General features: G+C 28.1%; 1 protein-coding gene across 2 annotated transcripts in view; it reads right to left on the bottom strand.

The window, feature by feature from the left end:
* LOC123301858 (multiple C2 and transmembrane domain-containing protein) overlaps positions 1 to 19,331 on the bottom strand; it is a 35,924-nt gene extending 16,593 nt beyond the window's left edge. For both annotated transcript variants that reach the window (XM_044884794.1, XM_044884793.1), the window contains exons 1-3: positions 19,203 to 19,331; positions 3,764 to 3,990; positions 1,777 to 1,939 (exon numbers count right to left, since the gene is read on the bottom strand). In XM_044884794.1, coding sequence (XP_044740729.1) covers positions 1,777 to 1,939; positions 3,764 to 3,990; positions 19,203 to 19,314 — 502 coding nt within the window. In that variant the 5' untranslated portion in view covers positions 19,315 to 19,331. The remainder of the gene's footprint in view (positions 1 to 1,776; positions 1,940 to 3,763; positions 3,991 to 19,202) is intronic.
* Positions 19,332 to 19,878: the final 547 nt, after the last annotated feature.

The following is a 19,878-nucleotide window of genomic DNA, read 5'->3' on the forward strand; positions in this document are numbered from 1 at the left end:
AAGAAAATTAACTTTGAAGATAGTTTATTAGTAAATCCTTATTTTTCTTTAGTTCTAGCAAATGTTATAACATACATGTAATGATGGTTGCATTTATACTCAATCTATTTTGATTGATTGAAACTGTCATAAAAATTTATTAATATCTTGCAGAGGCTTTAGCCTTTTTTATTTAATAGTATGCTATTTCCGTAAAAAAAAACCGGATATTAATTTTACATCATATGTTTTTTAAATTTAGTATATATAACTCAGGAGGCTGATGGTAATACAGCACGGCGGCCTAGGACAATGGAATATCAATACTTATCGATTGAAATATCAAAAACAATTTTCTAAAATATACATACAAAAAAAAAGGATAGAGAAATAATATACAGAGTGTTTTTTTTTACTGGAAATATACGTGAAACTCGAAAAATAAGTTAAATCGAGGGAAATGCAAAAAATCGAGGAAACCATTTTTGCCTGAAAAATTTTTTGTGTCAACCGAATAGTTTAGACAGCTATAAATAACAAAAATCAAGCCTTTTTCGCGTTTTTTCATTCAATTGGACCAGAAACGGTCTTTTTAGAAAAACAAATCACTTTTATTAGAAAATTTTTTTCGAAGAGTGTTTAGATTCCGGAGAAACAATTACACAAAGAGAAATAATATTATATAAGACAATGTTAAAATGATTACTTTTATTTATCTTTGACAACGCAAATATTATCACATACATGTTATTACGGTTGCCTACAATTCCTTTGATGAACGTTACCACAAATTTTAAAGTAAATATTATTACCAATATTTACCCTATTGAATTTTATATAGATAATCATACATTATTGAACAGCAAGGTTTGTTTCTAAAAGGTCTGGTTTTACTTGTGAAGATGGATAATGTTGAGCAGCGTATAAATACTAGAGAAATATATTTTCATTTAATTCTAGAGTATATGTGATTATTATTATTATTATGCTTATTCTACCCTAATTGATATGTATTTCCTGACCTATTTTTCAAAATAAATTCATATACAGGCGGTAAGTTTTAGAACTGTATATAAAACCGTTGATAAAACCAAAAAATTTACATACACCAATAAAAGATGTTTACACATGCTGTCAATCACACAGTTGCCGATTCAGGGGAGGAACTAGCCAGGCCCGAGTCCGGAGCGGGAAAAATGTGAGGCGGCAAATCCTTAAAATATTATATACAGTAATCTCGATAATCGGGACTCAATAAGACTAGAGCTATTCCGAAAACTGGGATTGTATGGAAAAATTATAGTTTATAAATAAACTAAAATACTGAAAAAACATCATTGGAATCTATATTTTGAAGCGAAACTGTGCATATAATAAAGAAACCCTATATACAGGCTGACTTTTTTAAGTTGGCACATGCATGAAACTCGAAAAGTAACTTTTATCGATATAAATGCTTCAAACGAAATGTATATGGTATAAGTGTAAAGACCGGCAAATATTATTTGTTGTCCGGAGCAGCTAAATAGCTAGATCGGGCCCTGCTGAATTACATAATTTTGCAAACTTTATTTGTTAAACACACATTTTTAAAACAACCTGTATACACTGAGTAGGTAGGTGGATACTTGAAGTAAATTATTTAAAATCGATTTTAATTAATAATTTCTAAATGAATTTAATTTATTGTTGGCATTTAGAAAAACAAATAATTTGAAACACAAATTTAATTAGAATGAAATCGATCAAACGTAAAATTGTACGCTAATTATACATGTATCAAAATATATTATTCACCTGAAATTAAATGCTGTTTATGTCGTGGACTTTGTGTACTAGGACTGCTATGATCACTACTAAGATCCGCTGCGTAATCGGTGCTGTCATGATGATGAATTGGAGATTTTCTGCGACCACCACTTCGTGAATCCGAACGACTTTTTGAACGTGACCATCTACTCTAAAAACAGGAAAAAAAATTTTTAGAAAAACACTTCCATTCTCTTTGGAATTTGGAATGCTGCAATTTCAAAAGTCGTAGCATCAATTGCTTGTACCAATTTTTCAATATGATGCAAATTGCAATTTGTTTTGCACCTAATAAAGATATTTGGCAAATTCGAAATGATTTGATTCTTTCAGAATTAATTATCTAACCATATTGTCTTATTATACCATTCTATGCCATGACTATAGCATTATATGTGAATCACATGTAATGTTATAGTGATAACACTTAGAAAAGGTATAGTTTTGCATTTATTTTGATTTTATTTTATATATATTAAGAAATTTTCTATCTTATCTGAAAATAATCTGGTTGAAAATATTTACTACGCTCTTTTCCTGTATTAGTTAAAACTATTTCATTATAATGGCCATTAGTTTACGTTAATTTATAAATTTCAAGAAACATGGTACTCCTTACTATATTAAAAAAAGTTTCAAATAATCATAATTAAAAGACCCGTTGAAGATGATAATTAAATGATCCGTTAAATAAATAATTATAATTAGATGAATCGACCTATTTTTTCGTTTTTTCTTCGCTATGAACAATTTTGCTTTCTCTATTGGAAGAATGAGTAGGCGTCAATATTTCAAAAACTATGGTATACATTGAAAAATTTTACTCATAATTTTCGTCTAATTTTCCCAAGTTGTTACAGAATCTACCCTCAAATTTGAAACGAAAGTCTCAAATATTTTCATATACTCATTGTTTTGGGAACGTCCTTCATATATTCATTGTATATTTATGTCGTATAATGAACCAACGAATTCAAATTAGGTAACATAGAACGATTCAGTTTTTGCACACACAAAAATGATATATTTTAAATGATATACATAAATGATTGTTTTACACGCAATGTGTTTACGTCAATGTTATACCTATTGCCTATGTATGAATAATAATGACATAACAAAATTTGATATAATTGTTTTGGAAATTTTTTAATATAATTTTAAAAAAAAATACAATAATCTTTGTCCTGCGCTAAATAATTCAAATTGTAGTATCAATACTTCTAAGCGTAACAAACTTGCGACTGAACTTTATATACTCTGATACATTTCTTATTGATTCCGTGCGTAGTAAAAATAAAATTGACATCAGCTTAGAGTGGATAATTTTTGCGATAAAGGAGGCTGTTATGACTAATTTTCAATTGTTTTAAATTAAAATTATTGAAAAATAACTATTAATTAATTAAACTTGTCGCATTAGAATTGCATTATTAAATTTTCAATGTAAACCATATATTCAATCCATACAATTATATAAATAGAGTAGTGTATCGTTTTTTATAGTAACTGCCTGAAATAAATCTCATGCACGGAGCGAATAAAGAATATAAAAATTAGATCCTATCTTCTGCCATTTAAAACATTTCCATTCGGTGAAATCACGAATATTTGGCAATAATTGTAACCTTTTCAAAGGCTCTGAATATTAGAAAATCCCATTTGCACGAATATCCGAACGGAATCCTAAAAATAACCTAAACGAATTGAAGCATAAAGCAAATAATCAGTAATGAGAATCGACACATAAGTGTCATCTATTGGGCAATATAAAAACATTATTTATTTACGGACATCATATAGAATGAAATCTAATTCCCTATTGACCCCAAATTGACATGCGGGGTCAACTATATCATGTGTGTATGTATGTTTAATATTTATCCATACAATACCAACCAATTCCCTTCAGGATATAAATACATAGAAAAAAACAGGCTAAATAATATCGTACAGAAAAAAAAACACTAATCACCTTTAACGTTGAAAAAAAATTGTGCGTTTTTTGTACCACAGTATTGTGTATATGATGTTGGCTCGCGGGCGCAGCTGAATATGGTCGGGGTTCATGCAGTTCACGTGGTGAACTTAACTCTGATGCTGATTTTGATAAATGCCGTCCTAAAGGACGATCTTCAGTTTCACCATCGGCTCCACATTCATAGATATCTTCATTTGATTCTAAGTTTAGTCGTGCGCGTTCTGAAATGATGAAAGAGATAAAAAATTAATTAATTTAAATACAAAAGTGAATAATTAATTAATAAATAGAAAATCCGAGTACTTTAATTAAAATTATTATCAAAAGTACATATCAAAACAATGAGCCTAGCCACTTAACGAGAACCGTCTGGTAAGAACAGTGCAAACGGTGGGCGCATTTCTACTTCTTTTATTTTTTTCGGAGAAAGAAATTTTTGGGCCCCGAAACATATAAAAATGCTCTTGACATATATTTGAAAGCAGCTATAGGTAGTCAAATGTACATATTGCTGCCCTCCGGAGAACGAAATATCGTCGAGATGCCAGTATTTTACAAAATATACCAAGCCAGCAGTTAGTCCACCAGCTTCGTTGGGCAATCGTAATTTTAAATACAAAAACTATTGTATTATAAAATTTTACTTCATTTTTTGTAACTTGTCCCCGTTAATTTTAATATAAATATTATCGAAGATAATAAATGAGAACTCTAGGATATGTCGAAATAAATTTCGATTTTTGCCCCAATTCCTAGATCAGTTTTTTGTATTTTTAAAATACGTATTTTCGACTTGGTAGTCGAAAATACGTATTTTAAAAATACAAAAAACTGATCTAGGAATTGGGGCAAAAATCGAAATTTATCCCGTTAATTTTGTTGGTTTTAATTTTTTGGGGAGGAATCCTAATTTTTTTGAAAACACTCACTGATAATGTAGCTTTCTAGGTGTTTATCCGCTTTTTCACCACCTTAAGAGTTAAATTTTCAAAAATCCTTCATTAGTCTCATCTATAGTGTCAAAAAATCCACATGCAAATTTACATGATCCCAACCCCCAAGAGTTTCCAAAAATCCCCTCTTAGCTCACACTTACGTCATTTAAGGAACGTATGTACAAAATTTCATGCTTCTAGACCCAGCGGTTTTAGCTGTACGATGCTCGATCGGTCAGTTTCTTCTTTTATATATATATAGATTTAATTTGTTGGTCTTAAGGCTATTCTGATGTATTTTTTACGCTGAATCAAACGAGTTTTGAGACCGAAATATGATAAAAAAATCAGTATTTCCCAAATTAACAGTTTTTTGTGTCCATATTTGGAACTTGAGACCAGTTCTAATTGATTCAGGTCCCATTCGAGTTAGAACAGGGTCAAAAAAGTTTTTTGAGAGTCTAAATCGAATTGAACCTTTCTTGAAATTGATAAATGCGCGATGCGGGTTTTTTTGAGATCTCACTCTGAATTCAATGGCATTTAGCCACAATTGCCTTCCCTATTGATATACTACATTACTGTAAGAAGTCAAGAAGTCAAAATTCATCTCTTCCGAAAAGACTCTCGAATTTGTTAAAATATTGAATTGAACTGTCTCTACGTTTGACGTCAAAATTGTACAACAATATTAACAAGAAACACGTTTTCTTGAAACAAAATTAGCTGTTCTGTTTAAATAAATCATTCATAGCGCGTGTTTTTCTTTTATGTTTGGTTTCATATATAACACGCACTAATTTTGTATTTGCTACACATCCCTTATCGTATGAAGTAACTTGTTAGGGGTGCGCGTATGTGGGTGTCTTGTTGACTTGTTGTTGGTCTTGTTGATTGTAATAATCATGGCGCCAATCATGATATTATTTAATAAAACTGTCGCGTCAATATATTTTTCTGTTATTATTTTTTGTTGTGATATGATAGGCCTATATAAATAACACTTATGTATAATAAATTGCCTATGCTTAAATATGTATAATATTCGTAAGGTAAAATTCAGACACCATTTATGGTGATCCGGCTGTTGTGTAGTCAACTAGGCAATTTGTATGACGTAAATATTATAAAATGGTCTAAAACTATCGTAAACTAGGCAATTTTTATGACGTAAATGTAATAAAATGCCCTAAAAATATCATAAAAGCGTCAAAACTCAAAGTTTTTTATGTCTTCTTTTTGGAAAGTGCCGTAAAGTAATGTTTTTTTTTGCATAAACAGAATCTGTTATAAATTTTCTTCATGATGAAAGCTTTTTGAAGTTCAATCACCGATTAATTAATGTACAATTCAAATTATTGTAAGTTCTTCCATAATCACAATTTTAACAGAAATATACAAGAAAGCAAGTTAATAAAAACATAGTGAAATGGTTAATATTCGCCATCAAATTAAAGAGATTATTATTAATAAAAAGCGAATAAAGAAATATAAAAATGTTCCAATTACAAACAAAAAAACAACTTTTAATAAAGCAAAATAGCAGTTAAAAAATGTATAATAATAAAAAAAAATATCTTTTCTTATAAAAAACCATAAAATTTTAAGAAAAACATGACATAATATTTTACTTTTTAAATAAAAATATTAAAACCATAACAGAAATGAACAAACTTATGACAGATCATTTCACACAATTTGAATGAGCTGGAAAATTTAACATAAAAAATATTTAAAAGAATACAAATAGTTGAAACATTTATGTGGAAATGACATAGCTCTTTTTTTTTGTGTTCTGCCTTTTTTTTTAAACATCATTTTTTTCTATTCTTTTTCTTGAATGCGACAAATCTCTTCAGACAGTAAAAAATGATTTTTGTGTTGAATTTATTATTTATTCAAATTAAATTATTATTATTGTCTAGAATTTATTCTTCTAGAAAGCAAACGAGAAAATCTATTATAGGATAATAAAATTTTCGATTTATATTAATGCGAAAATATTGAATGATATTTCGTGACTACACGTTTTGAAAGCACATCAATTTTTGAGTTGCTTTATATTATATGATTGGTTGTGATGCGCCACGTGTATTGGAAACTTGAACTATGGTAATTCTTCAAAAGAAATCAAAGATCTTTTCTGTCTTTGAAAGAAATTGAAAAATTTTAGAGAATATGGAAATATGCGAAAATGATATTTTTCGAGAAATGTAGTATTAATGGTATTTTTATTTTATAACAGGTATTTCCCCCATAAGTTAACATAGGTATGGGAAGGTGTCCCATAATAATCTCTGGTACCAAATATGGTGTGTTCATTAAAAAACTCTAAGCTATATGAAAGTCAGTTCATTCGTTTAAAAGTTGCAAACTCTTTTATCGGAGGTCTATCAAATTTTATAAAAACTAAATATTTCCATGATATCTATGCAACCATAATGTCCCACAGCGAAGCCTGGATAAGTTTGATCCATAATTTTATGTGAAGCCTAGAGTAGTCTGTCTGCATTCGACTAACAAATAGAAGTAGGTAGCAGAACGGACAGAAAGAAATGCCATAAGTCTTCTCATGGCTAACTGAATTCTCAATCTCACACCCTCGTTAATGCAAATAAAATACATTTTATTTTTATATTGTAGATAAGAAATAAATTTTAAACGTTTCCTTATTCGTTCGATCACGATATAAAATATAAGTAATTCAATTACTTTTATTGAGTTGTGAATGTGATCAATTGAAAATTTCCACACATTTCCCATCCATTCGCAACGTAACCTAACATAATATCGATTGTATTATATGATAATAACAAAATTAAAAACAGGACATCAAAAAAAACTTTTTTCTATTGTACTAAAAAAAAGAAACATTTACTTGAAATGAACATTTCAACATTGAATTACGTGTAAGTTAGTAACAGTTTCTCATTTTGTTGATTAAGTTAGACAATGTACATTACATTAATGTAATATAAATTGCTTTTATTAAATATACTATGTACAAAGTTAGTAAAACGGAAGTGAATGAAAAATAACTATAAAGTATTACTTTTATTTATATTGTAAAAAAAAAGAAGGTAAAGCTAAAGTTTACATATCGTACGAATGGTTTTTTCATGTATGCAAAAATCGTATACAACTATAAACATTAGCCTTTAAGGGGGGATTTGAGTCTGAAAATCGATTTTTTTATTTTTGAAATGAAAACATCTCTAGGCGCGTTAATTGAATTTTGGTAGGGGAAAATTTTATGCATTCGCGTCAATATTGATGACCCGAGTGATATTGATAAGTTCTAGGAAAACACAGTTATTCCAAAGTTTTGAGCTTTCACTTCCGTAGACAATCCCCATGACTGGCTATCTTTGGTTTTTTAATTTTGCATTTTCAAAATAAACATTTTATAGGCGAATTTTCTAAGAAAAATGCTATCTCTTTTTTAATGACTATGGCAATATTCTGCACCCAAGCATTGGGTATTTCTTGGCACTTTCCTTTAATGAAATTTCCATTTTTCATTCACAAAGATTCTTTTCTCATATATAAAAAACTTACTCCAGAAAAAGATGTATAAAAAGGTTTCTACTTGTCGATCTAGAAAAACAGATATAATAGAAAGAAGAAAAGAATGAAATAATTTTAATACTGATGACTAAATTAATGGTGAGAAAAAACAGAGCAAAATATATTATTTCGAATTGTATTTTTTTGTATGATACTAAACATGTACGAAAGTATAGTGAAATATTACTACAACTGCTTTTTACAATCCCTTTTATTTGATGTAATAAAGAGCTGTAAAAAAAACCATATAGCGTTGTTTTTTTAATATAAATTACACAGGCTGACGTTTTTAACACTTTCCAGTCTATATGGAAAATAAAATCTTATCCAATCTCATAATTTTAAAGTTTATCTAAAAAGTAGAAAATAACTTTTGTAGGAGTCACTCATATACATGACTATTCGTAAAAGTTTGAGGTGCTTTGAATCGTTGTTGATATTTTTTATTGCGCGCCTCAATCTTTTACGAATAATCATGAATGAGTGATTCCTACAAAATTATTTTCTACTTTTTAGTACAATAAAAGCTTGTCCTTTAAAAAGTATTTTTTTTATTTAAATTTTTAATTAAAAACTAAAAAAGAAAGTATATGAAAAATATGGTAACTTATTCATTCCCCTAAAAATGAGCTAATACGGTTTTTATAATTATACAATCTATTTTCGTAATACAAGGTTGGAAACTATTTAAAAAATCATCCCGTAACAATTTTTTTAATGTATGTATGTTTTTTAAATGTGTTTTAAATCTAAAATATTTGCAAAGCTTAATTAAAAATTCTTTTTTAAATTTAATTTTTTTTTTTCTAAATTTTTTAAATATGCGGGAGCTTATACAAAAGCTCATCTTGTCATTTAAAAAACAGAAGATTTATTTTCTAAATTCAGAATTAAATTTCATTATACAAGTCATACAAATTACATTACATATAGATAAAGCAAATTGCATAAAAGAAACAATAAATTAAAATTTTTTAAATCTATTCTATTTGTAATAAATATCAGCTATGATTTTTGCATAAAAAGAATAGAAAATTTAATTTTATTATGAACGACAATATATAAATCGGGTTAGTAACCGGTCTTTGCTTTATTTCCACCTTGATAGAAAAGATTAGATAGAAAATACTTTCATTCTCTCGTTATTAATTTCGTAACAAAGTATGTAATATATTTTAAAAATAATTGACTTTTTAATTTTAAAATTAATAATTAAAAGTCAAGAAGTTATCTACAAATATTTAATTTAGGTTGAAAACAATATTGGAATTTAAATGAAGTTCATTGATGTTTATGTAAATTTTGTGATTCTAGAATCTAGATATGAAAAGTGTTTAACAATTAGTGCATAAAAAATTGGTGAGATGAAGTGTACGTGTGATTTTTACATTCAGGGCTCCGTACAAGAAAAACGAGGACCATTTTATCAAAATTTGAGCTTGTTTTGTTGCATACATTGGTCTGAGCATATTTTTCTCGATTTCAGCTAAGTTTAACCATAATCCGCCATCAGTACCCTAACTAGAACGTGGCAATGCAGGGCGTAACAGAATTTGAGGCGTAAACAAAAAGTACGTTTTGTTCGTAAAACAAAATGTCAGTAATGAATCATAAAAATGGCGAAAATATATCTTTTTTTTCATGCACAAACTGATTACTTGTATATTTTTGCAAAAATATTTAAGGGAATTGTTAGAATATATAATATAAGCATATAAAAAATATTAATGAAATTAAAGCCGACAATAAATAAAATGTGGTATATGTATGTGTACATCAAGGAGCATGGCTGTTTTACATTATAACTTTTATGGTCTCGATATATAGGAGATACATTTCCGTTTATATAAGTAATTAAATTTAAGAAGTATAACCTCACTGGAATATAATCTCATTTCGAATTTAGAAAGGTGGAATTGTCAAATGGGGCACAATAACATTTTCTTTAAAATTCTGGCATAGTATCAAAGTATAAGTAAATACCTTCTGTTAATAATTATCATAATTAAAATATAGTTTTTAATTAAAAAACCTTCGTTGGGCAAAATGCCACAAAAAAACGGTACGGTTCACAGTACAAAAAAATTAGGAAACCAAAAGTGTCATTTCCTTAAAAAGAGGTGCAATTTAAATTTTTGCCACAAGTTGTGTACTCTCGTTTCGGCCATGTCCTCCATTTCTCTGTCTTTTTAGAATAAGTGTAATATTTTATACGTCCTTCGAGTTTTACTTATGAAACTTAACTGTCAGCAAATTTTTAGGTCCTTTATGTCGGCCATTTAAATTCTACGAAATTCAAGGGAGTTATTTTTTAATAATTTTTCAGATTGTCTACCTCAGAAATATCTTTTTTTTTGCCTCTGCATCTGGAGACAAATACAAAATTTGCATCGAAGTACCTGGATCACTGAACTTTGCTCGTTACTTTTTTCGTTGGAGCCGTTTCCGAGATAAAACGATGTTTTCCAAAAATGAAACCTTGCTGGATCGATTTTTCGTGCCCGAAACCCCATGCGTACTAAATTTCATGAAAATCATTGGAGTACCGTGCACTGAAAAACGCAGTCATCGTAAAAGGGTACGCAGGCAGAGAACTCGTTGGCACGACAGGGATTCTGTCATACGACCCTTAAGCTTGATGTCATTCTTATAGCTAAATGATCCTTGATTACTGACTTTTTGTTCATAGCATAAACCTTATACCTGGAGACCAATTTGCCAGGAATTTCCTGTATATTATTTGGACAACATTTCCATAAAATATACAATGTTATAATTGCATAATAGAAGGCATTTCTAAATGCATTTCAACTAGGTATATATAAAATGTTTTTATCATGAAACGGAAACGGAACATAGTAGTAATATGAAAATTATAAAATTAACATAATGAATAAATTTATGATATAAATCATATCAGTTTCAAAAATTTATTTAGTTTAATTTGGTCAATTTAATATTAATTTTTTCACATAAAAAAACTTTTATAAAATGAAAATATCATATCAGTTTCAAAAATTTATTTAGTTTAATTTGGTCAATTTAATATTATTTTTCCCACATATAAAACAACTTTTGATGTGTGGATCATATTTTAATATTAAATTAGTCATGTTATTTTAGAAAAGGGTCTTTAACAAACCGACAACAAGTAACAACGGTCAATTAATAACAATTTAAATTATTTATTTAAGTATTTGTCGTCGACTAAACAAAAGATGAAATCAAATACTTTACAAAGTTTAAGAAGTATATTTTGTACTTTGATAAATATTTTATACTCATATACAGACAAAGTCATTGGCGGATCTTTTAGAAATGGAAAACTTGACGCCTACTATTGCATTATTTTTACTGGATTATAAAAATGCACATAAATTAAAAATATTCCATTTGTTATGATAGTATAGGCAAAATACATTACATAGTTGTAACAACATATTGCGTGTATTTAATAGAAAAACGATAATTTATTTAAGAAAAATTTGTATTATTCTTTTTTTATTCAATTTTCTTATTAAGAAGGTTCTCGAAAAGTAAATTACACACATTTAATTCATGCTTTATCGATTGTAGAGTAATTTTCCATTTAGCTAGTATACTTTGTAATTTTTAAATTTTATTAATAAAAAAAATTAAAAATTTAATCTGGTAACTCAATTGTCGACATTTTTCTCGGAGAAATAATTTTGATAATTTGCGCTATATTTTTTTTTGTTTTTATAAAAAATCATTTTGCTTTTGGTGAATGCTTGGAATTTTTTAAAATTTAGTGCATCTTCCTCGTAATGTAAAGCTTAATGTATCCCATATCGAAAGCATAATTCTAATAAATGTAATTGAGCCTTGTTTTATATGAAAATTGTTCGAGGGGTGGAGTCAATTTCGTCTCTTATTTTCGCAATGTCTAATGTAGCAAGTTTAATTAATTGTAATTTGACACTTATACTACACCACTTACATGTAAATAATTGAAAATTAGTCATCTTTTTAAATAAAACGATTAATTTATTGCAAGTTTTATAAGATGACAATGCTGCAATCGATTCAGTTGTACACTTCGACGTTACTTTCGTACATGAATTACGTTTAAATTTTCGAGCTAAGGACTTGTCTGTTAATCGTCTACAGTTTACTGCCTTGAATTAAATTTTTTTCTATTTGTAAGAAATTGGAATAAATTAAATTACGTCATTATTATTAATCAATTATTTTTATGACATAACACATATAATCCAATATTTATTCATTGCATGTATGAGACATACATTTTTCATTTAAAAATAAATTAATAAATAAATAATAAATAAGTCATCTAATGCATATTTATGGTATTATTTTTAAAAGTATTTTTTATTGGTAATTTAAAAATTTAAATGCTACCTCTACAAATATAATCAGAGTGTACTGCCTAAATTTCGCAAGTCCCGTGAAAACTTTATGAAGGATCAATATAGAAGCAATAACTTGGTGAAGGCCCGGGGTCCAGGATGTGTCGCGAATCAAATATTGTAAATATAATGCACCCCTTTTTATTCAAAATTGTCCTTCTCGCTCGTACATCCTTAATCAAATTAAATATTTCGTTTTTAAAACCCCAAACAAACTGTTATTTGAGCCACTTTACCCCATCTTCCTCTATCGAATCAGTCACTAGAAAAAAGACTTCCCAAAAAAGGCTCCCCGCAGAAATCTCTCTTTTTATGCTGTCTTCTTAAGCAAAAAGGATAATTTCCACTCCATATCCCAACAATTTTTGTGTCCAATTTTGGGTGTTCTATGAAAAAGTTAAAAATATGCGCTCATGATTCATCGTATACTTTCTGAATTATGTAACATGTGATGATTGTTATTCAACCCATGGTTAAAGGAATATTTACTATGGAATTCCACATATTATAGCAATAATGAGTTTGTGGTTTTGTGCTACGCACGAACCCATATTCTATGCTATTATAAATTCTATATGTATGCTATGCTATGCTATATGAGTGTTAAAGTGTGTACTTTACACTTGCATAAATATAGCGTGATTAATATTATCACGTATATATTTTTAGTACCATTTCATTATACACGTGAGGGTTTTTTTTTAATAAATACAGAATGGTTTAAAAATAATTCTTGGTTGTAATACTCAACTCACTTAGCATACATGGGGAATACAGCAATGAAAATTTGTTATTCTCACAGCGGTCGTTTAAAGCCCATACCTTATATAAAATGTCTAGCTTTCGGAAAAATTGCTTCATAAAAACAGAAATTCTAAATAATAAGCGTATGAAATATTTTAGATTACAAACATTTAATTCTGGTAACCCCCAAGAAATTAAACGAAAAGTAAGAGAAAGGTAAACAAAAATTTTTAAATAATTACCTTTGTTTTCGAGATATTAGTCCTTGACGATTAAATGGCTCAAATCTTCGCATTTATTAACGAAATATATGAAAATACCGTAAAAGAGATGGCAAAAAGTGAAATTAGCCAAGAAATACGAATGATATAAGCATTTTTAACTACTAATTGGACAGATTTAGACAGAGACTCTATGCTAAATCTTGTTTTGCTAAAAAGAGATAAACAAATCTTTGATGGCTTTTATCTTGGCTGTTTTAGCTTTTATTAAAGCAGCAAAAAATAAATTTAATGTATATTCAATTCATATTGAAAATGTCATCCTATTGAATAATCTAAGAGCCAAAACCTCAAAAAAAACTCGATTATGCTGATAAATTGTAGATTATAAAATTCTTATGTGAAAATTTCATATAATATTTTGATATTTTCAACAAGTCTTCGGTAGTATAGTGGTCAGTATCCCCGCCTGTCACGCGGGAGACCGGGGTTCGATTCCCCGCCGGAGAGAAATATTTTTTTTTAATTTTATTATACTGTGTATTTATAGAAGACTCTGTACCAATGTTATTTAAAAATTCAAACACATTACATAGTATGTAGCTGCTCCATGTGCTCTAAAATACTTACATCGTACAGGTTCTAATTAAAAATTTATATTAAAATGTCTGTGTTTGTAGATTGAAAATCCAACTTTTTTATTCATGTTTTGTTTTGTTTAGTTTTTTATACATTTATATATTGAAAAACTTTTTACATTGGGTTTATTCTCTTTGTCATGAAAAACGCCCGGATTTACATATATCACTTTGTAGATAAATCCGTGTATTTTTTGTGACACAGAGAATACATATACTATTCTATCCGCCCTTACATAAAATTTGTATTAATTCATTGAAGTTTTATTTAAATTTAAGTCAAATTAAAAACGTCACCAATAAAAAACCAAATTCTTAATAAGTGAAATTTACAAAATTTAAAAAACTTCCGGCAAATGCGGTTTTTGCTTTTAGCTCTCTCCAAACTGAACTGATTTTCTTGAAACGTAAAAAAATTCAAAATCGCTACATAGAAGCTACGATGCCATAGGCAGACAGACAATAAAGCTTGTAACGTTTAAAAATATTGATGCTACAAACAAAATTTTGGTTTAGGTGGTCATAAAATTACCTAAAGAGTCTATTTCCAGTTAACCGCCTGTCTGAAACACGATAACTCAAAAACGAAAAGAGATATCAAGCTGATATCTTTACAGCGTTTTCTGGACGAAAAGAGTATCTAAGGTTTGGTAAAATAGATCAATGGGTTCTTGTAAACCATTAGAGATAGAACAAAAGTTAAAACGTAAAAAATGTTCTTTATAAAAAAATAAACAACTTTTGCTTGAAACAATTTTTCGTAAACATGACTGTTTACACAAGAGGACACAAATTAGGACAAAGCTTTGGTGTCTATTTTCTCCAAAGTATAAAAGAGAGGCTGTAAAAATTTGCAGCTATAGCTTCAACTAGTAGTCTTGTGAAACATTCACGAAAAACGCAAATGAAATTTTAGAAAATACTTTTCAAATACATTTAACAATTTCTATACAGGGTTATTCAACAATTAACTCAGTCAATTGTTTATTTTCACTTGTTTTTTATGTATGTTTAGTGTGTGAGAATCCGAATGTTTACGATTTTCTAGAAAATGTTAGCCTTTTTCAAAAAGATTCACTGCCAGCTTTTAACTAGAAAATAGCTAGAAATTTGGATATTTTGAATATAGTGGAACAACACTTAAAACCTTAATGTAGAAATAACAAGGCATTCTTCAACCCAAGCAGAGTATTGTACGATTAAGTACATAACAATCTAGAAAAAGTTTATCAATGTATCCCCTAGGATGTGAAACAACATTGTATGTATGTTTTAATAAGAGAAGTATCGTTTATAACTTTTTTTTATTTAAGATTGTTATTAATGATAAGAAATATTGTAAGAAACAGACAAAGTTTGTCGCGTAACAAAAAGAAAAAATTCACTGCTACATTTAGAATATATACGCGGTTGACACAGTTTTCCCAACATATATGTATCCACGTATGTTGCACCTCGGAAAATAGAGATAATGTAAGAAGATAAAGTAATATCGCATATAGTTTACAGTTATTAAGTTTAATAATATTGAAAATCCTATATTAAAATGTCGCTTCAAAAGTTTTGACATTAACAAATTTAATCCATTATTATTTAGCATATCATATTCCGAAAAAGAACGTAATTTAAATTCGATAAATATGATTAACTTTACCAGATAACTTTTAGATAACGACGATGAAAAATGATATCATGAATATTCAGTAACTAGCTTTTTCATGCAAACTTTCAACCCTAATTTTAAATCCCTAGGGGATGAATTTCTAAAAATACCTTCTTAGCGCATACTTACGTCGTTTAAGAAACGTTTGTCTAAAATTTCATGCTTCTAGACCCAAGCAGTTTCAGCTAAAATATAGTTTCTGACTTTCAATTTATAAAGAAGCATTCCTAACATACCGCTTGTGAGAAGAATAATTAATTAATTCTCTTAAATATTGAAAACCACATGAATATTAAAAAACCTTAATAATATGACATTATATCAAACGTTGATCTATATTTGATTTCCAAAACTGCCTACTTAGTGCTCACTTACGTCATTTAAGGAACGTACGTGTAAAAAATTGCATGCTTTTAGATCGAGCAGTTTCGGCTGTGCGTTGATCGATCTGTCAGCTTCCATTTATATATATATAGATTAATTTTTCGTTAAAAAAATGCATGTAAAATGACCCAAATTATGTTTTTCCCGAAAATTGCTGCTTGAATTCACTTTTTGAGTTATTAGTAGTTATCATAATAAGGCAAGTTATTATATAATTGATTATTCAATACAAATAATTTCCTTCATGAGAAAAGTTGTTTTTCTGGCCCCTAAGGGTCAGATCTATTATGGTCTGTTTTAATTATCATTCATGTAATAAATATTTCTATATTATATTGTTTATTTTAGAAAATGAGTAATAATTATATGCTCCTTTCCAATTGCAATATAACAATTATTGTGACCTTGACAAAAATTAAACCATAAGATTACAAAACAAACAAAAAAATACAAAAAAAAGTGTCCGGCCTTGGTCTACCTTGTTTTGTTTTGTTTAGTGTTTTATGAAAAGATATTTATTAAAAAAATCAATAAAATTCCCATGAACTTATTCACGATTATTTTCCTATGTAAAAAATGCCCTGACCACAATATCCCGGATGTATTGAAAGCAAAAGTTCGAAATTTTAAATTTTTTCAAAATATTAAATATTTTTTGATCAATTTTAAGCAAAAAATTGTTCTTGTAATTTATTATCTAAACGCTTAGTTTTCGAAAAATTCAAAATGCGGAAATTCGCTTATCAGACGCAGCTACTGCGCTAAGAATTCTTCAAGTCTCTAATAATAGTAATAATACAATAAATGAAAACATGGAAGTCGTATAATTAATTGTAGGTAATTACCTAAAGACACGAAAAGTATTTTGTCATATTAACACAAGAAACTTGTACAGTTGGTTCTCAGTTCATTGAATTTAAATATATAATAAATATTTTGTGATTCATATTTTTTTAGGAATAAAATAAAGAAAAAAACCCAAAATAAAAGAGTTCAAGTGTGAATCATAACTTCTGCTATGTCATAAGGATTCAGTACAATAGATTAATGTGCATTTCCCAAAAAAGTTGCCTTAAATAAATTGAGAAAAGTAGATTTAGAAAAAAACAGGTATTCGTTGTGTGCGTAGTCATAGTAGGGACAATAAAATCGATGCCAGCGCTTCCAGTGAAAAATTTTGGCGATAAAGGAGGTTGTTATGACTAATTTGCAGTTCTTTACATGTTAATGTTATAGTAAATGTCAAATTAAAATTATTGAAAAACACTAATTAATTAAACTTAATGCATTAAAAATTGTGAAAATAAAAAAACAAATTGCACAAATATTATTTGTCAAATGTAAATTATCATAATTATTTATTTAAATTTGTGAGACAATAATATTAAATTTTCAATGTAAGTCATAAATGCAATCCATACAATTATATATGCATCCATACAATTATATAATACGAATAGTGTATCGTTAGCATGGAAACGCCTCCAATAAAACTCGCGCACGGTGCGAATACAAAATCATGAAATCTCAAGCTAGTATATACATGAGATCTGGTAGCCCTGATTCTGATATAAATTTGTAAGCACAGGTACTGTTAGGAGTAGGTATTCTGGACGCTGGAAGGCTTACTAAACATAGAGGTGATCGTTTTATGACCTGTAGAATCGATTTTTGAAGGTTTCAGATTTATCTTCTTTTCTTTACCAACTTTTTAGGAACTGAACCCTAACCTTTTCATATGATGAACCCAAAAATTTTGTTACTAAAGTCAAAAGTTTCCAGATGGATTTTTTTTAAACAGAAGGAATAAATAAAAACTCCTATTAAAGATTAAAAGATGAAAAAGGTAATTACAGGATAATATTGTACTTATTCCTTTTAAAAACATTATACATAGTAAGATTATAAATAAATTATATACCGTCTAGTGTTTGGATAATTATTTGAGTACAAATTTAAATAATCAATGGTGTAATAAATTTAGTTTAATTGAACATATCTACAAAAAGTAATAAACAAATAAAATAATCACATCGTTTAATATAAATAAATATTCATAGTGTGATATTTAATTTAATAAATGTTGTTTATTAAACAAATTGACAACATTATATCCCTAATTTTGTCAATATTTCAGCCCTAATTTAATCAATATCAACAATTATCCGAACGATTAAATTTTTCTTAATATAATATTTAAAGTTAACAAAACAAAATTAACTAAAATCAATACGTGAAATCATGTAAGTAAAGAAAGATAGCCACTCTTAGATAGCCACACACACATGATCGATATTCCCATATTATACATACTATATAATTTGCGCCTCATTTGCGCTCTCACGGGCAAACAGTGATGTTTACGAGAAAATTAACTTAACTTTTGTTCTATCTCTAACGGTTTACGAGATGGATCCTACAGACCCAAGATATAATTGACCTATGTTGCTCATTTACGAAATTGACCCCACTTTTTATGTCCTGAGCACGCTATAAAAATTTCAGCTTGATATCTTGACAGGTAGACGGGCATCCAACCGAAAATTGACTAATTAGGTGATTTTACGAACACCTATACAAAAATTTTGTTCGTAGCACCTATATTTTTAAGCGTTACAAACTTGGGACTAAACTTAGTATACCTTGATATATTTCATAGGTATAAGAACGAAAACCTATTTTATAGGCATAAACAAAGATATTATATCTAGTAATTATACAACCTTAATTTTAAAGAAATGAATAAGTAAATCGACTTTTGACTTGTAAACAATTTTTTAATAGTTTTTGCCGCGGACTACTTATTTCTAATTCAACAATATTTAACTGTTGATTCAAACAAGACAGAAAAATTAACAACAATTAAAAATACAATAAAATAAATAATTACTTGTAATTACTGGTGAATCACAACAATTAGAATTCGATAGCATTGTTGTGCACGACGTTGATAACTGTCGTAATAATTTTGTACAATTTTCACCCACCACTGAATAAGTCATAACATTTAGACATTGTTGTTAATTAATATTTATTATATTTAATTATATTGATTTTAATTAATAATTAAATAATAATAAAAAAATATATAAATATTTCACTAAAATTAATTTTAATAAACACATTTAATTTTTAACAAAAAAATACACTTTAAAAACGGGAAACAAACACCTTTTTATTATTTTTTTACACTCATTTTATTTGTGGACGTAAATCGGTTATGAAGAAATGAGGCACTTTAGCGTTAACAAAAAAAAAAATAATGGAACTCGAATATTTTTTTGGAACTCTCACTCAGAGGTTATATGCGAAAAACAAAAGGAAATATACATGTAAAAACATAAACAGTTCTAGTCTGTGTCTAGTTGTAGTGATTACTAAAATAATACTAAATATTTATATGATGTTTAGTAAAATATAAGGTGTAGTTGACGCCATATGATCTCCATATTCATGGAGGGATTTTTTACCTTTGTTCAAGAATAATAAGTATAATCAGCCGATCCGTGTGGAATTCCACAATACGGTACTCGTAGCCAAAAACAGGCTAGAAAAATAATATATAA

The sequence above is a fragment of the Chrysoperla carnea genome, chromosome 5 (genome assembly GCF_905475395.1).
Source record: "Chrysoperla carnea chromosome 5, inChrCarn1.1, whole genome shotgun sequence".
NCBI classification, from domain to species: domain Eukaryota; kingdom Metazoa; phylum Arthropoda; class Insecta; order Neuroptera; family Chrysopidae; genus Chrysoperla; species Chrysoperla carnea.